Raw genomic sequence first — 21,620 nt, 5'->3', positions numbered from 1 at the left:
CGAGTAGAGAGAGGAGAGAGGGAAGAGAGGAAGGAGAGAGAAAGAGAGGAAGGAGGGAGAGCGCATGATAGTGAGCAACAGGAAAAAGAGCGAGAGGAGGGAGAACCAGATAGAGCGCCAGAGAGGGAGAAAGTGAGAGGAGAGCGGAAGAGAACGAGATAGAGACAGAAAGAGATAGATATCGCTATGAAGATTCTTGCGGTGAGTTGCCTTGCCTGATCCTTTGTTCCACAGACGGTGCCTCTCCATTCCCAGAAAGGTCGCGCCTTGACATCGCGTTGTCATGTGCATGCAGACTTGCACATATGCGTTTGTTGTGTGACGCGATTTCGGAGTGGTTGTCGATGGAAACGCGTCGTTGCATGCACTCGACTTCTTGTGTTGGATTTTTTTCAGCACAAGCTGGAGAAGGAGAAGGACCACGTCGAAGGCTTTTCGCCGGAAGTGGCGTGGGTAACTCACTACGGGGACAGCCCTCTCGCAGAGAAGATTGCGATTCGCCCCACCTCGGAGACGATCATGTATCCCGCGTACTCCAAGTGGATTCGCAGCCACAGAGACTTGCCTCTCAAACTCAACCAGTGGTGCTCCGTCGTCAGGTGAGCGGTCGACGGTTCAGAAGCGTGAGAAGCGAGGGTGAGAGAGAAGAATGAACGAGAAGCGTGAATCGAGCAAGGGAGAAGACCACGTCAACAGGGCTGCGTCCTCGAGGTGACGTGTGTCGGCTTATGTGTGGATTTGGGGCGGAGACGCTTCTCGCCGTTTTCCCAGTGCGGAGACGCGAACAAACTTTAGCCGCGGATAGAAAGAAGCAGAAAGAGCAAACTGTCGGCGTGCGAGCATCCAGGAAGCCGTTTCGTTTGAGGCGCCCTCTCCCGCAACATTCGTTTCTCTGCCTTTTCTCGTCCCTTTTCCTCTCAATCCCGTGGTCTCGCTTCGCAGGTGGGAGTTCAAGCAGCCGACCCCATTTCTGCGCACACGCGAGTTTTTGTGGCAGGAAGGCCACACGGCGCATGCAACTGAGGAAGAAGCCTGGCAGCTTGTGCTCGATATTCTGGAACTCTATCGTCGGTAAGGCAGCGATGGACTTCGATCTCGTTCAGGGAAAAACGGAAGAGCTCCGCGGAAACGTCTCTGCCGTTTGTGGCGTTGCGTCTAGCCGAGTCCGAAATGTCTTTTTTGTATCTTGTTCTGTAAAACATGCACACGCTTTTAGAAGCCAAGATCGCCGCGTTTCTCTCTCTGCAAGGCTTGTTTCCCTGGCTCACCTGCCACGGGCGGGCGGCCTCCAGAGGAGCGACAAAACTACCGCCGAAGGAGAGGAACCCGAGCGGGGGAAAGCACGGAAAGAGAAAGAGAGAGGGGCCAGAGCTGCGTCGCGTGAGGTTGGGTGGGGGACTGTCTGTTTTGTCTCCTTTCGCTTCCGGCACGCCTTTGTCTTTTCGCGTTTTTTTCGTGGATTCTCGCACCTTCCAATTTCTCTTGGCCACGCGCGGCTCGAGGTCACCAACCGGTTGTCTTACTGGCTTCTTCTCCGACCTTGGGCCGGTTCCATCCTCGCCTTGCGCACTCGGAACGGTGTTTTGGTCTGTTCCAAAGTGCACAGTCGATAGAGCTCCTATCAGCTTTTCTAAGGAAGGGTTTGGTAGGCGCTCTACCACCTGATCTTCGGTGCGTCCTGTGCATACACACCGAGGGTTGCTCGTCAGGACCATTTTAAAGAGGCAGCGCACAGGTCGTTTGGAATCCCGGTCTCCCTGCCTCGAGCTTGGAAACCAACCTTCTTTGGCATTCGACGTAGACTTCAGGAACGTCTCCGTGCCGGTCTGGCTCCTCTGTTTGTGTGCATGCTCAGGTGGTACGAAGAGTGCTTGGCTGTTCCCGTGATCAAGGGCGAGAAGTCCGAAAACGAAAAATTTGCTGGAGGGAAGAAGACGACAACCGTCGAGGCGTACATCGCCGAAAACGGACGAGGCATCCAGGTGAGAACAAGACTGAAAAAAGACGAGGCCTTGACGTTTGGCGTCGGAATAGAGAGCGGCTTTCTCGGCGTCTCGGATACCCAACGAAAAGTGAGCATGTGTGCATAAAAACATCGAGCCGTCTGCCAGTACCTTTCTCGACATGCGAAGAACACGATTCCTGTCAGCTGTCACGGTGTCGCTGTCTCGCTTTCTGTGGCAAAAGCGCATCTCGATCAGTTTCTTCTGATTTCCCTTCCTCGCATTTGCTCCCTATAGGCTGCCACGTCGCATCTGCTTGGCACGAACTTCGCGAAGATGTTCGAGATCGAGTTCGAAGGTACGCATGTGCTGGCTCATGCATTTATGTTGTTACGTATGTATATACAGATATGTAAATATGCATCTAAGTCTGCATGCGTAGATCATGGATTTCCGTATAAACATACGGATATATATATATATATATATGCATATGTACGCATGTATCCACTTGCGTGTGCGTGTAGGTGCATATATATATATATATATATGTATATGTATATATATATATATATATATGTATATGTATATATATATATATATGTATATGTATATAGATAGATATTGCTGCAGTCTCGATGTGTATGACGAGGCGAGGTTGAGTGTATGGTAGCAGCGATCTGGTGTATCGCGCATGCTTGTGTGGAAGAGAAGATCTTGGCAGTCTGGTTTCGGGCAGGGGCCGTGTGACGGATGTTTTACGGATGCGCTTTTTTAGACGAAGAGGGACACAAGCGCTTGGTCCATCAAACCAGCTGGGGATGCACCACCCGGTCGCTCGGCGTGATGATCATGACCCACGGAGACGACAAAGGTATCGTCCTCCCTCCTCGCGTGGCTTCTGTTCAAGTGATTATCATTCCGATCCTCTTTAAGGTGAGACGCCATGCACGCGGCTCGGAAAAAAACCTTTCGATTCTCTCGCCTCTCCCCGCTCCCAAACCTTCGCGGAAGACAAGAGCTTTCACAGATATATGAGCCGACTCAGTGAAAAACGCAGATGCCTGCATGCAGACTTCCTTGCGGGAGCCTGGACACTTTTCCCTAACAGGGAGAGAACTGTGCACCGACTGCATGGTGCCATTTGTCTCAGCGTTTTAGTGGGAGAGAGAAAGCAACTTGTTCTCACCGCTCGGTGTCTCTGTGGTTTTCCCGCCTGGGCTGCCGGCGTTTCATCTAGAGGGAAGCAGACTTTTACTCTGAAACACGAAACGGAGACGCTTCTCGACGGGTGACCCTACCCCCCGTCCCCGTGTGGTGATGCGTGCCGCTTTGAAAAGGCAAGACGTCTCTTTGCAAAGCACTCTCTTCGCACCCACGCACGCCGTCTCTTTTTTTGCTCCCGCGCCTCGCTTTTTCCTAGCCACAGCTCGCTCCGTGCTTTTCGTGCATGCGCTACTGTGAAGCTGCATGCCCACATCTGCCTACATATCCTTTGTGATCGGCATTTTCTCTCTTTGTATATCCATCTATAGATGTATTTGTATTCACATATACATATATATAAATATATATATATATATATATATATATGTAGATGTCTAAGAAGAGAGAGGGTGTAGGTTTGATTTGTGGTTTTCGTTCTGCTTCTGGAGTGAGTTTCTCTGAGCGTCGTCCGACCTTGTGTGTTTTTGCTGCGGTCGCCGCTGCATGCAGGACGAGAACACCGCCGAGATCGTTGCCAAGTGCAGGGAGTTGAAGGCGCTGTTGGAGAAGGCGGACATCCGCGTGCGCATTGACGACAGGGTGAGCGGGGAAAAGATGCAGGAGAAACCCAAGGGAGAAGACGTTTACGGCCCTTCATTCGTCCTAAGTTTAGAACTATTTAAACCAAAGCTTTTTAATTTTCTTCCCCAAGCGTTTCGTCCATGCAACGCAGAAGACGTCGCGTCTGATTCGGTCTTCCCCGGTTTCCCTCCTTTCTCGTCCAGCCCCCGCAGCAGGCTGTCGACCTCAGGGGGCTGCATGGACACTTTTGAAGGGTAACTCACGCATGCAGGCCGCAAGGAAACCCCGTTTTTCCTCTCTGGAGGACGAGGCCTCTCCTTTCACGCCTGTGTTCTTTGCGTTCCACATATCCGCGCTTTGACCCCTCTCTTGTCGCATGCAGCCTAACTACACGCCAGGGTGGAAATACAACCACTGGGAAGTTAAGGGCGTTCCGCTGCGTCTCGAGTTGGGCCCGAAGGATCTGGCCAAGGGCTCCGCGCGAGTGGTTCGGCGCGACACCAACGAGGCGTACCAAGTTCAGTGGGACGAGTTGGTGCCGAAGCTGCAGGAGCTGATGGACGGCATCCAAAAGAACTTGTTTGCCAAGGCCAAGGCGAGGCTCGACCAGGGCATTGAGAAGATCTCGACGTTCGACGAAGTGATGCCTGCGTTGAACAGAAAGCATTTGATTCTCGCGCCGTGGTGCGAGGACCCCGAGTCGGAGGAGCAAATCAAGAAGGAGACACAGAAACTCTCGGAAATCCAGGTAACTGAGACACCGCAGAAAAGACGCGGAAAAGGGGCGTAGAAGGAGAAAGTGGCAGAGCAGGAAACAAAGAGAGGGAAGACCAGAGAGGCGGAACCAGACAGGGGGAGGGGAAAGAGGGTGTTGTGGCGGGATGTGTAGAGGCCGGCACGCCCTCTGGAAGGTTTGAAGCCGTGCATGCTGCGGGGGTGAACACAGAAGAGACAGCTTTTCTGAGGGATTCAGAGCCAGGAAAAAGCGTTGTAGGCAGGAGGAAGATTTACGCGGTAGAGCGCCTTTGAGTCGGCGACTGCCTGGGCCGGAGCGCCGTTTTCTTTCCACAAAAGAGCAGGCGTTGCAGCCTGGCCGCGAGTTGAGTCCATCTTCCGCGTTTTCGCGTTCCGTCTCTCGAGCCGGCCCACATGGGGAGTGGCCGATGTGAAGTTTAGACGCGACGTGCGCGCCTCGCCGCCAGGCAGCCGGCTCGCGAGCTTTTGGTTTCTTCCAAACATCGCCAGTCCTCTTTGGTTTCAACTGTTTCTTCGACTTGCTTTTTTCACATCCCGGGTGGGCTTTTGGTTTCTCTTCTCCTCTCCCAACTCCGCAGTGTGCATCGCGTTTCCGTGTTTTTAGGCCCTTGAGGCGGGAGACTCGGAGCAAGTCATGACAGGAGCAATGAAGACGCTGTGCATTCCCTTCGACCAGCCGCCGATGCCAGAAGGAACGAAATGCTTCTACACGGGCAAACCTGCGAAGCGTTGGGCGCTCTGGGGCCGAAGCTACTAACGGGGCTTTGCCTCCGCATTTCCTTTTGGCTCTTTGCTTTTGAATGTTGTTTTCGGTGGGAGATTCTGGAGACACCCTGCGGGAAAGGCGGCACGAACGTGTGCGAAAAGCAACAAGACTGGGCCACAAGTAACGGCAACAGGTCTCTAGACAGATAGCGACTCCAAGCGATATGTGTATTTATGAATGTGTGGATATATCTACATATATACACGTATCTGTACAAATGTACACTTATGTAGGTGTTGTATTTAGATGGTGTATTGGGCGGAAAACGCAGGTTGTGTCTTGGAGCTTGATGGCCAGAGGCAGAGACTGGCGTGCAGTGCAAGCTGTGGCGATCGGAAGTCGCGTTGTGTGGATGACGCGCCGCAGGGGTGCCGGGAAAAGAGAGACAGAGGGGCGCTCTGTACAGTCGCTACCACCGCTCATGTCAGCCTACACGCGCGTGCGTCGCTGGAGACGGCATGCACTTACAACAGGACACATTTTATTTGTGTGTATGCGGGGCCTGTGCGTCTGCTGACACTCAAGAGAGAACCCGAGCCTCGCACCCGCGAGCGTTCGAACCGGAGAATTGTCGGTGAAAAGTCCGTCGGGCCGTTTTTCGTCCCTTGTTTCGCTTGTGCGCCGCAGCGTGAAGTTTCGCTTGTTCTCTCGAGACGCACAGAGAAAGGTCCCCGGTAATTCTGGCTGTCTCGAGAATCCGACTGTTGTTTCCCGCTGGCCTCTCTCGACTCTCGTTGGAAACGCCAGCCTTTAGGGTTTTGAGCCATGACACGGCCAAGCTATTGTGCTCGGGCAGAGGCGCGCGACAGACGTCGTGTCGTGCACGTAGCGTCTTGCTGATCCTGGGCAAAAAAGGGAAAAACCAGATGAGAGCCTTCTCACCACCCCACCGAGGTGTACAGCCCGCATACAGAAACTGTGCCCTGATTCCTCGCAGCGCCACTCCAGCATCTCGCAAAACGAGCGCAAACACCTTAAACACATCCTTGCATATAAATATACTTACGTATAGAAATACATATATGAATGCTAGTAAATATTAATGTGGATATGCCGATTTGGAGTTGCACGCATCTACACCGGGAAAAAAAGCACTGAATAGCGGTGAAAAACAGGCGTAAAAGTTTCTGTTTCCCTTTCAGAGGGAGGCGACAGAGGCAGGGTTGTGCCGTTATTCTGGTGTTTTTAAGACAAGGAGACTCTCTGCGCGCCTGCGCAGTGCGCAGTCGGACTTGCTTGGTGTATCTACATCAAGCGACGAAATCGCCTGCGGAGAGTATACGGGACTCGAGAGGGATTCACATTCAAGAGTCGCTATCCCGTGCTGGGAAGTTTTGCGTCCTGTCGGTTTGAAACTTTTTCGTCTTGGACATCGAGCAGATGTTCTCGACAGAGTGTTTTGACAAATATTCGGTGCGGGCGGCGACGCCGGTGAGAATGCCAAGGCGTAGGCTACGCTTCTCTGTTACAGAGAAACCCGTGCCCGGCAGTCCACTTCTTCCGACGAAGAACGTGCAAAAGCTGGAGGCAATTTCTCTGGGTACATAATGCAAGTGGTTGCTGTTCCGGCAGTCGAAACAGCTTTCTTCGCGAGAAAACGAAAACTGAGAGGTCACTGCGAGACCGGGGTGTGCTGATGTTTTTGCACATTTTGGCAGCTACACTACGGGGTGTGGAGTACGGATTCAGAGTTTCTCGAGGGGGGTCCGAGTGTGGGAAGAGAGGTAAAAACTGTGAGAAAACCTGCAACAAACAAGGGAAATCGTGGAGAGATTGGGTACGGGTGATGTCGGAGGGACAAACCCGAGACATCGACCGGGTCCCGTGCCCAGGCGAGCAACTGCCATCCACCATACCCCGATCCAGCTAGAGACACTCATTTGAGGAGACATGCAGAGGTGCACATGTAGGCAAGCTCTGATCACGCTGTCTTGTCTCGCTTCCTGTGTCGACTCCAGTCACTCTTTTTCCCTTGTGTTTCTCTTGTGTCCTCCCCATTTCTGGGTGCGTGCGGGGCTTGAAGACAAACCGCCTTGTAGACTGCGCAGAAACAGAGGGAAGTGCGTGCGTCTGAATAGGAGGGAGGCGGATTAACGCACCCTCCGCGAGACCAGGACACTCAGGCCTCGGGACGCGAAGGGGCAAAAGTGGGAACAGCCAGGAGGCAGAGAAGCTGCAGAGAGGAGAGAGAGAACGAAACGAGGAAGAGAAGAACGAAACGAGGAACAGAAGAACGGAGAGGTGAGAGAAATGAAGCAAAGGCAGCGACAGCGCACGCGAGGAAAACTGGAAATGAGGGGAAAGTCGTTTCACACCACATAGTTGTACGCTTTCTTGTGATTCTCTCCCAGTACGCTTCCGCGGAAGATCTGGAGATTTCACCAGACGATTTACGCAGCAGCAAAGAATTCAGCAGCACACGTTTTGGACGGATGCTCTAAAAATGAGCAGCCACATCTATCTACATACAGATAAATACGCATATGTTTAGTGCAGGTAGATATATTGGCATTTCGCAGGTGGACGTCTATTTCCCTGTATAAAGTAAACCTAGTGTTACCTGCGTATATTGAGGTGACAATTTGCGGCATTTATCCGGTTACTACTCTCTCCCTAATTTTTTTCATCGTCGTTTGCTCCAATACGCCTCTTTCTGTGTCAGGTTGGGCGTGACCACTTACTTGTCTTCTTCCATCTTTCCGGTGAAGCTCGAGAGCGTTGCACACGCGTCAGTGCGTCTCCTCGACGAAGAGACAGGTGTGTGCGTTGCCCGTGTCTCGATACCTGTCTCCCTCGGGCCTTGCTTTCTCCCTGCTCCATCAACTATGGATAACAGAGGGGGAGAACGGGAAAACAGGGAGGAAGAAAAGGAGAAAAAATCGAAAGACCACCGGGGGAAGACTCGAGCGTGGGCGTACCACTCGCCGTGTGTGCTTCGGGTGTGTCCTCTCGGCCCCCTGTCACCCGGTGTGTCGGATCCGTTGGGGGGTGGTACGAAGCGTTCAGGCGGGAGGGAGATATCGAGCCCGGTGTTTACAATTTTCTCGCATCCCCTCCTGCCCGTTTTGCTCATTCTCGTCGCGTTTCTTTGACGCTTGTGTACCAGGTTTCCTCGCATAAAAATCTCCCTTCTTGGCGCGGTAGAAGCGGTACCAGTCCCGTGTGCTCCCGTCCCCCGAGCTGCGGTGTACAGTTTCGACGCGCAGCCACATGACCAGGGTCGTCTCACTTCACCTTCTTTTTTCACACAGGTTTCCGCTTTTGCACCCTTCCCGCGTGTGCATGCGTCCACATTCTCCCTGCTGGTGAATAAAAAAACGACACGCGGAAACTCGCGGTGACCGGAGCTCTGCTCGGGTGTATATACACCCCCCGCTTTTCACTCTCCGTGATTCACGCCACGTGTTTTCGGGTGAGTTCGCGGCGCCTCGCCACGCGGTGTATAAGCGCGGGAGAAACAGTCCAGGGGAAAGACACGGCGAAGGGAGAAAAGAGAGAGGAATGCGTGGAAGGACAGCGGCGGTCCTTTTCCAGCTGATCTCGGGGGCTGAATTCTCTCCATGGACATCGACTCTCACGGCAGAGGCCTAACAGCAGCCAACGGGGCAGGATCCGAGGTAGATGGGAAAGGAGGAACCAGGGAGTGAGGATTCTCGTCTCGTTTGTCTCTTCCCTGCTTTTCTTCCCTCGCAAGGCTCTTTTCTTCGTCCGTAAAAACAGTTCCGTGCACTGTTCGTCACACCTCTGCTGGAACGGGGCTCGCCCCTGCGGGTTGCTGCACACCTGTGTTTCGGAATGAAAAGAGCAGCGCTGCGCTCACCATGAAAGCAAACCGATCTCTACATTTTTCCACACGTGAACGTCTCCACCGCACAGGGATAGGTTGTCTGTGTGATGCGCCACAGTGCACGAAATAGCGAGGTTCTTTGACGGTTGGTCTCCTCTTTTGCGTGCGTCTGGTGTGTGCAGGACGCTGGCGCGAACCAGGCTTTTTTCACCTCTCCGACACTTGTGCTCCGTCGACCTCTCTCTGCCTCGTAATCGCTCCCCTTCCCTTCTGCCTTTTTCGGTCTTCCTCGCCCTCCTCTCGGAGCCTCTCTGCCTTCTCCGCATCCTCACTTGCCGGGCTTTCTCGTTTTCCTTCCTCTCCGAGCTCGCGAGTCCCTCTTCCTCGAATCCCACCGTGTTGTCTGCAAGTCTGTCCCTCTGTCTCCTTCCCTTCGTTGCTTTCTCTCCGTTCCGCATTCCGTTCTGCCCCGCACTGGTCGCCGCGCGTCCCTGTCGGATTCTGTCTCCCATCGTGCGTTTCTTTCGCCTCGGTATCCCGCTGTCTTCGTCTTCCCGGTGTGTGCGGCTCCTCCCGCGTGTCGCAGTTCTCTTCCCCGTCTTTCTTTTTTTTTACAGGCAGTCGGTGACTGCCTGTTCGTCCACTCCGCGCTGGTTCTCCCTCTGCCCCAGTTCTCTGTTGGTGTAGCGGTCCTTCCGCCTGCCGTACCTTCCCTCCTTCCCTTCTCTTTTCTGTTTTCTCTTTCTGCTTCCTTCGTGCGCCTGGCTTCTTGCGTCGCACCAATGGAGTCTCTGGCGTCTCCAGCTCGACCGCCTGCGTCCCGGATATCCGGACGGGCCTCCGCGGCGGGCGCCGCCGCCGGGGGAAACGAGGAGCGGCGAGAACGCGACTCTGGGCGAGGCTTCTTCCCGCCCTTTGCGTCTCTCGGGCAGACCCAGGGAGGCAGCCTCGCCGAGGGAGAGCATGCGCTGGGGAGCAGTTTGGAGCACGGCGACGGCCGAGACCCTGCCCGCATGCAAGATGAGAACTTTGCAAACATCTTCGTCCACTTTCTGCAAACCTTCAAAAAACACGAAGACGAGGAGGAAGACCTCGACGAAGACGCAGGCCGACACGCCCCGTCAGCCATTGCCGACCTCCCAGAAGAAATTGCAGGCAAGCACAGACAGCACAACTAGAGAGAAACCGAGAGAAGGGAGAAGAGGGAGAGACAGAGAGAAGCAAGGCGAGGAGAAAGAGATAACATAGAGAGACAGGACAGAGAGGAACACTTGGACAACTTTGAAAGTTTGAAAGAAATTAGGCGCGCGCAAGAGACGGAGAGGAATGCAGGAATGGCGCCCCAGATGAAGAGTAAAGGGCCTGTGGAAGGAAGGTGATGCCAATCAGGTGGTGAAAAGAGGATTTGATCGAATAACTGGGGACTGTTCTCGCACACCCCGATTTTTCTTGGCCGGGCCGGCCTGTTGGCGTGGAGAGGCGACTCGCTTCTGCCTCGCCTTCGCGCCTCCTCGCGGTTACCCGCCTCCACAGGCTTTCTCTTGAAGACCCCCTGGGCGCCTCGGCGTGCGAGAGACCGCATGGAGAGGTCCAGCCTCTGCCGCTTCACTGTCTCTCGCGGAAGAACGGAGAGGATCGCTGAACTGTCTCCTTAAAGCCGCATATCCGTCCGTAAATACGTATAGATCTTCATGTTTAACGCGTGAATCGGTCCATATATATATATATATATATATATGGATCGATGTGTAGTGTTGCCGGGGCGTCTGTAGGTGGATGAGTTTGATGGGGGTGGATGCGTAGGTGTGGAGTTGACCGGAGATGAATCGTTTTCTTTCGCTTTTCAGAGGCGTACTACATGCGAGCGATGGCCAGGCTCATCCGGGAGTCTCACGGAAACCGTTCTCTTGTTGTTCGTTTGGAACACGTCGAGAGCTGGCAGCCACAAGGCGCGCCGGTTCAGGACGCAGGCATGCGGTTGGCGGAGCATATTCGGCGCAACTACATCCGGTACAGAAGACAGATCTCGCTCCTCGCCTGTCAAGTTCCTGCCTGTCCCTTTGTCTCGCCGTCTCTTCTTGCGGGCTTCTGGGACTTCGACGGGCACCGCAGCTGGCAGAAGAGACACCTGGAGACGTGTCGCTGTGTGGGGAACCGTGTTTTTGCGCTTGCGTCAGTGAGTAGAGCTCCGTCTTCTCGATTGAGGGCTGTTTTCGCTTGCGTACGTACGATGGTCTCGAAAGCGTTGCCCTCGCCTGGCCTTTCTTTTTTGCCAGAATCCGAGGACGGCTCCAAGAATCTTTCCAGCTGCTCATGGAGAAGCTCGCGGCGCAGATGAACGCACCGCAGTTCTCCTACTTCCTCCAGGTGGTTGGCGCGCAAAAGTACATCCACGAGTGAGCGAAGGCTGGGGAGAGAGGCCGAAAGAGAAGGCAGGGCTATCCCGGGCTCTGGAGCGTCGAAGGCGTCCTCCCCGGGGAGCAAGAAAGACGAGCATGCCCAGTCCTGTGCGTGGTGTTAGTCGGACCCCGCTCTGTGCAGTCGGCGAGGAGCGACTGGCGAGGTCTCGCCGGCGCGAGATGCCTCGTTTTCCTGCCTGCATCGTCCCGCGGAGTGCTGCCTCTGCGCTTTGTGTCGCGTCTTCGCAAACCTTCCAAATGTGTCGGTTTCGGGAGCGTCTTCTCGTTTTCGCCAACGCGCACCTCTTCGTGCATTCCTGATTTTCTCAGGATCAGCAGCATTCGGTGCAACATGCTGGGCAGCTTGCTGAGCATCCGCGGCCAGGTCACGCGCACCACTGACGTGCGTCCAGAGCTCCTCAGGGCGGCCTTCAAATGCCTCGAGTGCGGAACGATCGAGCCAGACGTCGAACAGCAGTTCAAATACACACAAGTAAGACGCCGCACGGGCGCTGTCCAGTCCCTCACTCCACCTAGTTATATCTACCTCTACACCTGGATATCTGTAAACCTGTATATATCCAGTATCTCTGTGGGTACACACATCGTGTGTACAAAAAGTAAAAACCTGGGCCGCGGTGATCCCTCTCTGGTGGCTCTCTGGATATTTAACGCGATTCGTTTCTTTGAGGATTTCTCTAGGGTGTCCGTGGCATTTTCGTCGTCTGCCTGTGCGTCGGCCATCGCTCAACCTGCGCGGGGGGCCACGCCCCGAGAAAAAAAGGAAGTTCGGTTTTGCCTGGCTACAGAGCCTCTCCCCCATACCCCTTTCTGATTTCTCGGCCTCGATTGCTGCTCTCAGCCTCGTCAGTGCCGCGGAGTGAACTGCAACAACACGACCAATTGGGAGCTCCTGTTTGAGCGCTGCCGCTACGGCGACTGGCAGAAGATTCGGCTACAAGAGCCATCGAATTCGTCGGCCTCGTCCTCCGCTGTGCCGCGGTCTCTGGACATCATTGTGAGACACGATCTCGTCGACTCTGTTTACGCAGGAGACGTCGTCGTTGTGTCAGGCGCCTTGGTGGCACTGCCCGACATCGCGCCTCTCATGCGCCCTGGACAACTCGGGAGGTATGCGTTAAGGGGACCTGCGGGAGGGAGGGTTTTCCAGGGCGGAGGGAGTTTTAGGGGGGACGGAAAGGCAGAGGGCACTTGCGTTTTCGTTTCCTCGTGCAAGGAGGCGTGGAGTGTCGGGGGTATTCTGTGCGGAGAGAACGCGGCGAGGGGTCCTAGCCACTGCTGTGGCAGGCGTGGAGAGAGGCCGAGGAGAGAGGGACAGAGACGCGAAGGGAGAGGTTTTCTGGTTGAGAACGGAGGCGAGGGTAAGCGAAACACGCGTCAAGCGTTTCGGCTCTCTGCGCGGAAACTTCGCTGTGCAGACGCGACCGGCCGCGGCGCAATGAGGCGAGCTTGGGCGTGACGCCACTGACAGGCCTCAAGGGTCTGGGAGTGAGGGAAATGAATTTCCGGATTTCCCTCCTCGCTGTCGATGTTCAAACCGAAGGCGAGACACGGAAAGACTACATGGAGAACCAAGAAAACCGTGAGGTGAGTCTGCTTGCTCGTCTAGCTGAAACGCGGTGTCGAATCCGGATCCTTTCCGTGGCGTGTGTATACGTGTTTGTCTTCGCCTGTGAGTGCGAATGTCTCCGTGCCGCTCTCTCGATTCCTCTGCGACCTTTGCTTTTTCGCTCCACATGCGTTTCCTCGTTTTGCGTTGGAAGCATGCACTCTCTTGCCGCCTTTTGGCTTCGTCGCCTCTTCTTCCCTGTCAGGTCCCCTCCACTGCCTCTCGAGAGTCTGTGCGCCCTCCGTGAGACTTGTCCCCATCTAGTGATCGTCCCTCCCTTTTCGAGTGTCCTGCGTCGCCCAGGACAAGCATCTCTTTTCCCTTTCGTCTCCAGCACTGACTTGCATGTGTGTTCGCCGTTTCGTTTTCTCTGCGGCTTCGCAGTTCTTCCAAGCCTCCGATTTCCTCAACTCTGGAGCCTTCGAGTGGCTGCGCGATGTCGCCGAAGATCCGCAAACCCTCGACCGCCTCGCCAAGTCCGTCGCGCCTCGAGTAAGCCCCAAATCTCCAAAAGCAAGCACACACAACGGCATATATATATATATATATATATATATATCTATGTCTGTGATATGTGTGTGGCTATTTGTATACATCGTCAATCTTGTATATATATATATATATATATATATAAATGAAAGTGTCGGGGGTATGGAGGTGTGCAGACAAATGTGGCTTTTTTCGTGTCTTTCGTTCGGACGTCTGGAGCGTGAAGGGTATTTGCCACTCGGAGACTCGTGTCGAGCGAGCGCCCTGCGGGGGAAGCGATCGCTTGCAGACTTGGGGTCGGCGGGGAGTGGAAGTTCGCGTGGGTCCTGAGAGGGGTGGCTGCCAGGCCTCGAGCGATTTTTTCCGACGCTGACGCTGCACTCAGCGCGTCGCATGCGGATGGGGGAGTTCTCTCGAGGGTCGCGACGCACGCTCGTCGACACCGCCAGCGCCGCCAGCAGACCGACATCGAATCACGCGGGTGTCTTTCACTGTCGATTTCTTCGCCTCAGGTGTGGGGGAACGACGACATCAAAAAAGGCATCCTGCTGCTCATGACTGGCGGCGTGCCAAAGAGCACGGCGAATGCGCGTCTCAGGTAGGAACGCGAAGGCGGTTTCGTGAAAAAGACAAGGCGTGAGAAAGCCGAGGCCGACGGACGCCTGGAAGCGACAGGACGCAGGCGAAAAAATACGCGGAGGCTGATCGCATTCTCCCAGGCATCTCGGTTTTTTTTTTCGTGAAGAGCGAAATGCAACGGTTTTCTCGCTTCTCCAAGACCGCCAGCAAAAAAGTACCGGCCCTGTGTGTCTGTGACGTGTTTTTCGCTTCGACGTGGTGTTCCCAGGGGAGACATCAACATGTGCATCGTCGGCGACCCTTCGACCAGCAAGAGTCAGTTGCTGACTTGGGTGGAACGGTTTTCGCCTCGCGCGGTCTTCGCCTCTGGCAAAGGGAGCACAGCCGCTGGTTTGACAGCTGCCGTCGTTAGGTAAGTCTCAAGATGGAACGGCCTCCGGGCACGCGACCAAAGATTGCCGCTGACGGCTTAGGAACGCCCTCTGTCTTTTTTTTCGGCCAAGCCGTGCACACTGCTTTTTCCGCGGGGTTTCCACGCCGTTTTCCGGTGTCCGCTGGGCCATGTCTTCGACAAAATGCATGCGGAGCACACAGCTGTGCTGTTGTCTCCACAGAGACGCCGACCAGGGAGACTTCGTGCTCGAAGCGGGCGCCCTCATGTACGCCGATCAAGGTGAGAGAGCGGCTCGGTGGCAAGGAGACAGAGCAGTGGCTTTCTGAAAGTTGTCTCGGAAACTGCGACTGAGGCGCGCTGCCGAAGCTGAGGACGGTTTCCAGTGCCAGGCAAATACCCTTCGGAATATACGGATACACCGACGATCTGCAGATGTTCGTGCGTGCTATATATGTAGGCGTATATGCCTGCGTTCATGTGCAAGCACGTGTCTCTGTGTGCTTCGGTAGGTATCTGCTGCATCGATGAGTTTGATAAGATGGACGAGAAAGATCGCGTTGCGATCCACGAGGCGATGGAGCAGCAGACGATATCGATTTCGAAGGCAGGAATCCAGGTGCGTCGGGGTTTTTGGGTGCATGGAACACGCGGGGAGGCAGCGTGAGGTGGAAGCAACGCACACACCAGTCACCTCATTCCATCTCTCTTCACCTTCTTCCTTGCCGTTTCCCCCGGTTCCGCGGCCTCTGCTGCCCACGGGCGTCGTACTTGCGTGAGGGTAGCGTCGCGTCTTCGGTCCTTCCAGTTCGGCCTCTCCTTTCTCCTGTTTTTCCAGGCGACTTTGAATGCACGTGCATCTGTCTTGGCTGCGTGCAACCCTCGGTTCGGGCGATACGACAAGAGCAAGAGCTTTGCGGCAAATGTGAATCTGCCTCCTCCTCTGCTTTCTCGTTTCGATCTCTTCTTTACCCTCATCGACGAGGCGGATGAAGAGCGCGACAGAGCTGTCTTTGACCATGTGGTAAGCAAGAACAGGAATCGCCTTCCGTCCTTTCGAGGCCCTTTGAAGGGGGCATTCTGCAGTCACCTGTCCTCATCTGCGGGGAACGCAGTGCAGGAGGCGACTCGAGAGGCAGCGGGAGGTGTGAGGGGATAGGAAAGCGCCTTCCCCGCAGAAGAAATGGCGCTAGGAGACCACACCATCCCGTTAGGAACATACACTTGCAGATCACCCGATACAGGTATGTGTGTGCATAGTCGCGTGCCTCCATATATATATATATATATATATAGGTAAAGATCTAGATATCAGTAAGCGCACACATGCATGCGCCTGAGCGTGCATGCATCTGTGGACGCGCACCGGTTTGGTTTTTTATTTTTGATCTCGTGTTCCAGGCATCTTATCACTTGACCGACGACGCACGGGAAGAAGCCTTGCAGAGACAGAGGGACGCGCAGAAAGCTGGCCACGACGATGTCCTCACTGCGGACGAGCTCCGAGTGTACATCCAGTGCGCTCAAAAACTCAAGCCTCTCATGACGGGTGCGGCATCTGTGTACCCTTTGCGGCCCACATGTCGAGTCGACTTGGTATTTCCAGGGAACGGCTGGCAGGTCGTTCCCTCGGCGTCTAGCCGCGCCTCTTCATATATATATATATATACATATCTATGTAAACATGCGTTTGAGATTCATGTGTCGATGTGCACGTGGTTACGACCTTTTGTGCATTCGTCTACGCATGCGCCCAGCCCAGCGTGCATATCCAGGCTCATATGTCTCTTGCTGTAGTGCGCGTGCCGGGTATATGCCAGCACCTACCCTCCAGAAGGCGACTCCCACGAAAACGGCAATGCCAATCAGAGAGGAACTGAAGCAGTGGAGTGCTTGTATGCGGTAGTTGTATCAGCGCATTGCCAGTTAAGGTGTCGACCATGCTTAATTGGGTTAATCTGTCTAGTGGGATTTCTTCACGGGGATGCACGTTGACCCTGCAAAGCGCGTTTCCATGTGTCCTTTGTGTGTCTAGATGAAGCAAAAGCGAAGCTGGCGGAGACGTATGTGTCTCTTCGCTTGATGGATGGCCAGCCTGGCCTGCAACAAAACATGCGAATGACTGTGCGTCAGCTCGAGTCTCTCATTCGTCTGTCGGGTAAGTCACGAGCACAAAAATCATATCGTGTTTCCGTGCTTTTCCCGGTTTTTCGTCGTATGCCTGTCTCACTGGCTTGAGAGAGTCCCACTCACAGGCTTTCTCTCAGTTTTTGCTCGCTTTTTCGGCGTCGTTTCCTCAGGAGATGAATCCTCGAGTTTCCATTCTTTTGATAGATTGATATATGGATGGATCCGGCGCTGGCTACAATCTGATCGCGACTCGTGTATCTGCCCCTTTTTCCTGTTATGTGCTTTTCAGAGGCTGTTGCTCGGTTGAAGTTCTCGGACTTCGTGGAAATTTACCACGTGCAAGAGGCCGTGCAGATCTTTCGTGCTTCTCTACAGCGCATCGTATACACACGCGATGTTGTGCTTTTCGATGAGTCGGTGGAAGAGGAGAAAGAAGGAAGCAAACGTCAACATGAAGGCGAACGGAATGTGGCACTGGGAGAGGAAGCAGAAGCCGAGAAGGAGGTGCCGAAACAAATCCGCATTTCTCAGCAAGAATACAGACGCATTTCTTCACAAATTGTCGACTGTGTCATGCAACTGGGAAGAGAAAAAGAGGAGGCCGGAGAGGCCTTCACAGGAGTCACCAGTTCTGCTGTTATTGAATGGTGAGTACACGGAGCTCTTGATCAAGTTGTCAGTGGCGTCGGCGATAGAGGCAGCGAGTGGACGTGGGTGACTCACAAACCGTTATTACAGACTCCACTTGCTCTCTGCACATTCAGAGGTACAGGCGAATTCTTTTTTTACCGGCAGCCACATTCATGCATGTGAATATATATATATATATATATATATGGGTATATATATATATATATATATATATGCGGGGGCGTTTGTTAGTACAGCACACACGTCTGTTGTTTTTTGCTGGCGGTGCAGCCAAGAGAGGCTTACTTGGGATTTGACATCGAGGACTCCAGCTACGGACCTGGTGCGTTTTCCGGTTTTCTGGCGCTTGTGTCCGCGCTCAGGTGGCTCGATGAAATTCTGAAGTGCGATGATGTGAACGAACTCGAAAGCTGGGCACGAAAGCTCCAACTGATCATTCGGCGTCTGATTGAACACGAAGGCTATCTTGTGGTAAGGCTCAACAAGATAGACTGTCGAACAAAGTTTCTCCTGTTCTCACCGGCCTGTGCGTGTTTCAGCCACGTTTCGTCCAGGTGTCCCCACACTTGCGTGTTTTCCGTTTGCTGCTGTGGCATTCTCGTTGCTCCACAGGGGGATCCAGTTCCCGACGGCCCTGCCGACGAGCTTCTTCTCCGCGTCCATCCCAACGTGCCAGACGACCAGTTATCTCTTCTTTCTTCGGGAACGAACGACCGCGGCAGGGGCAGCGTGGCATTTGGCACGTTCGCGTCTTCTTTCGGCTACCGGTCCTTTGACGCGGAGGACACAAGAGAGCAGGGAGAGGAAGAAATGGAAGAGGAGGGGGATGCTGATCTGCCAAGTGTGGAATTTGAAAAGCTTGAGCAGTAGAGCTCGCTGGTGAGGGTGAGGTGACGGAGGGAGTGGCAGCTGGACGAGAGCAGAAACGAACAAGAAGCCGAGGAGCATGTGCCATAGTCGGAAGCTGGCGGTGACGAAGATGAGGCAGCCGTGCCGAGCAAGGCACTCGGAAACTGTGAACACAGGCGCTTTCGAGGAACGGTGGTGGAGAGAGACGTGAGGATCGCCAATTACAAACTAGGCGGACTGCAAGAGGAAAATCGAATATGAATCTAAAGCATTTGAGGCACGTGAAAGTGAACTGCCTGTTCCAGCGAGCAGTTGCTGAATACCGCAACGAGCTGGTGAAAAGCAATGTCACAGAGAAGGGGGAAACCGTTGTGCTACTGCCCGCTACAGACGAGAGAAGCGGGAGAAGGCAGTTCAGATTGGCCTAATGTATAAATTTTACCCTGTTTCAAGTTCTCTGTCTCCTCTGTAAGGACAGCGGAGGGACTGATGTGCCACGTACGTGTAGATGGATCGTGTACAAGGTGTACAGTGCATATGCGAACGTTTGGGGTTTCTTCAGTTTCTCCTTCAGATCGTCTCTGCGGCCTGCCTCTCCTGCAAATGATTTTTTCTGTTGCCTCTGTCGGTTCTCGCCGATGCGTGTGTCGTGACGTTTCTTTTCCATCAAAAATGAAAAAGCTGGCCCACTGTCGAAGAGGCTTCCCTTAACACAGGCCTCTTGTGGAAATTATTCCTGACGCTTGGCGAAGCGCGTGTCCGACGAAAGCGTGGAAAATTTCCGGTGTCTGATACCTGTTTCTTGCCCGAGAAACTGTACGCTACCGTCTCTTTCTCAACGGGAACGTGACTGTCTGTCTGACAAGTCATGCAAAAGAACAACCGTCAACTGTTCTGTCCTTTCTCACAACTTTTCTCCAACATATTCTTGTTCGGGGACGTGCTCACAGAATCCGTTTCGAAACAAGAGGTAGAAGACGCAAGCTCTTGCCTCGGTCGTTGCAGCAGAAGAAAACGAACGCGCGCGTCTGTGGTTTTCTTGCTGCAATGCGTTACCCTGAAGAGAAAACATGCTCGTCGTTTCAAACAGAACGAACCAAACATCGGAGAACCTTGGAACTACATCGAACAGAAAGCCTCAAAAATTCTTTATCGATCGTCGCACTCTTACTCCTCGTCGTGTTCTTGTCCGCCGGCCCGCTACTGTCCTTCCTGTTAGGCCATGAATTTGATTAAAGCGCCGGTGTGTCGCCTGATATGGAGGAAACGCGACGCAACGTCAGTGCTACGCTTCTGTGTGTGCCGTTGTCTTGACACAATCTGATTCTTCTCTGGTTTTTAGCTGCGCTGCCCCACAGCCAGTACACCGATTCGGCAGTGCGCAAAAGCATTATACACAAGGCTCTCGTACATAATCCAGTTAACACGAAGCCTTCAACCTCAGGCGGTAGTAACCAGTGTTGTTCCTCGTCACTTCGGTCAATCCAAAATGGCTGTCATTCCACAAGACCATGCTACATTCGTGTCGCGTCAGCACACTCTTAATCGCCGTGGATAGATTCTTTGTCGAGACTTTTGTAATGACTAACATCACCTTGCAGTGCAGCTGAGATGATGTTCGTGGACACTATTACATCCGTTTGCCTCACCCTCGCACTACTGCCTCGCTGCACAGATTGTGCCATTCCTCCCAAATATTTTTACCTCACACGACCGGCGACCGTTGAACGCGTCTTTCGTGTCTGCATTTCCTGAACGGCTCCGAATCACCAAACGACGGACGCGCATGACCGGAGCAGCGCCTACCAGACTGGGATAGGTGAGACGATTTCAGCCCGCTGCCGAGGTCAAATACGTCTCGGTTTTGGAGCGTTCTGTTCGGTATCTGGCTTAGGGCACTTCTCACCGCAAGAGCTGTGCATTCGTCTGGAGGGGAGGAAGCGCTTGGCGCTGCTCTAGCCGTCGAACCGAGAGCTGCAGTTGCCGCAGATCACCGCAGCGACGCTGGCGTTCTGAGGAGAGTCTCGCGTCTCTGAGAATTCGAAGAGGGCGTGCTCGTCGCGTTCTGCTGAGCGAGCGACAGCGCCGACCTACGCTCCCCTCGGACCTCCGTCCGCTTGTGAGACATTCGGTTTCCTGCTTAACCTGTTTTTGGCAAACGTAGCACACGCCGCTTATTATCATTAACAGTTGGCCGGGCCCCTGCGGACTTCATGACATAAAATTGTAATGTAGATCATGTATGCAGATTTGCTGCTTGAATGACTCTTTCAGAAACGCTGGACCACACTTAATCTGCCAGATGGCTCTGCGTCCCTACGAACTAGCCACGTGGCTTGTCTTGCTAGCGTGCCTAGTGTGGCGGAGTGCCGCATTTCAGCTCTCTCCTCCCAACTCGGACGCAAATGATCTGGAGGTGGGCAATCCAGGTGCGGCCCCTGAGAACGTTGCCGGGGAGCCTCGAATCGGAGAGAATTCAGATTTCCCTGAACCCAGGGACGAGGGTGTGACAGACCTTAGAGGAGGAGAGGGAGTTGCCCCACGGACTCCGTCAACCACCAGGACGCATACACGTGGGGGTGTCGTCAGCAGATGGTTTCGGAGACTTCGGCGGGGAAGAGACCTGACAGACGGCGAGGAATCTGCTGACGAAAGCCTACCGACGCCTCGCGCTTCACTTCTGAAGAGACTTGGTCAGCACTGGCGCAGAGTGAGAGCGTTTTTCAAAGGCATGACGCCTCCGTGGCTCTCTGGCCTGCCTCGCCGAATCCGAACGTGGTGGTCGAGACAGCCTGATCCCTCTTTTCACGGCGTGGAGCCTGGGTCTTGGTTCATACGCCAGATCCTGCAGGACGAACAAGAGACAATTGACTACGTCCGTCGTGAAATGTTTCAACGCCATACGTTGCAAGTTAGAGCTGTGTCGGCGGCTCTGTGGCGGGGGGATGCTGCCACAACCGTGGTTTCGCTTTTGAACCAGGGAGCAAGGACGCTGAAAGTGGTGGAGCCTCTTGGAAGAAGTGATCGGTCCGTCGTGTACCGGGTGCAAGATGTGGAGACAAACGAGCCGCTGGCTCTAAAGGTCTTCACTCTGCCGAGCGAGGCTTCCCGATTGGAACTGGAGCGCCTGCGTGACCAAGAGTTTGCGTACCAGAAGTTGATTGCCCAGAGCCCAGAGCAGGCAGGGGACGTATGTAGGCTGTTGCTTTCCTACGATGCTGTGGCAGTTCAAGGGCAGCCCCCATTCGGGGAACTGAGTCCAGGACAGAGCATCTATTCAGTCCGCAACTATTTCCTTGTCATGCCTGCGGCGGTGATGAATCTTGAAATATTCCACAAAGCCATGGATATCAATGTTACGTTCCTCCCGGCTGCACGTGAGGAGTACGTGTGTAAGCAAATTCTGGTGGAATTGATAAGGGTGGCAGCAAACCTTCAGGCCCGAGGACTTGTCCACGGGCG

The 21,620-nt window shown here is 54.1% G+C and overlaps 2 protein-coding genes and 1 pseudogene across 2 annotated transcripts in view, besides 1 other annotated feature; all 3 read left to right on the top strand.

The window, feature by feature from the left end:
- The window catches only part of NCLIV_060760 (putative prolyl-tRNA synthetase), a gene marked incomplete at both ends in the record, with an annotated part of 8,322 nt that extends 3,078 nt beyond the window's left edge, over positions 1-5,244 (top strand). The window contains 8 exons of the mRNA XM_003885629.1: positions 397-599; positions 943-1,071; positions 1,856-1,982; positions 2,241-2,301; positions 2,722-2,879; positions 3,660-3,749; positions 4,114-4,479; positions 5,092-5,244. Of these exons, the coding sequence (XP_003885678.1) occupies positions 397-599; positions 943-1,071; positions 1,856-1,982; positions 2,241-2,301; positions 2,722-2,879; positions 3,660-3,749; positions 4,114-4,479; positions 5,092-5,244 (1,287 nt within the window). The remainder of the gene's footprint in view (positions 1-396; positions 600-942; positions 1,072-1,855; positions 1,983-2,240; positions 2,302-2,721; positions 2,880-3,659; positions 3,750-4,113; positions 4,480-5,091) is intronic.
- Positions 5,245-9,822: 4,578 nt separating this feature from the next.
- On the top strand, positions 9,823-18,179 carry NCLIV_060750 (putative DNA replication licensing factor; the record flags this gene model as incomplete). The annotated part of the gene is made up of 16 exons (XM_003885628.1): positions 9,823-10,160; positions 11,317-11,436; positions 11,770-11,932; positions 12,302-12,570; positions 12,879-13,047; positions 13,454-13,561; positions 14,071-14,156; positions 14,406-14,549; positions 14,752-14,810; positions 15,041-15,147; positions 15,367-15,552; positions 15,930-16,077; positions 16,564-16,686; positions 16,948-17,305; positions 17,672-17,780; positions 17,922-18,179. 16 exons carry the CDS (start codon positions 9,823-9,825, stop codon positions 18,177-18,179), a joined length of 2,745 nt encoding a protein of 914 aa, XP_003885677.1.
- Positions 18,180-20,460: 2,281 nt separating this feature from the next.
- NCLIV_060741 lies at positions 20,461-21,620 on the top strand (annotated as a pseudogene; the record flags this gene model as incomplete).
- Positions 20,461-21,620: a sequence feature.

Source organism: Neospora caninum, chromosome XII, assembly GCF_000208865.1.
Source record: "Neospora caninum Liverpool complete genome, chromosome XII".
Lineage (NCBI taxonomy): Eukaryota > Apicomplexa > Conoidasida > Eucoccidiorida > Sarcocystidae > Neospora > Neospora caninum.
Note: the sequence above shows the minus strand (reverse complement) of the source record. Positions and strands in the feature narration are given on the sequence as shown.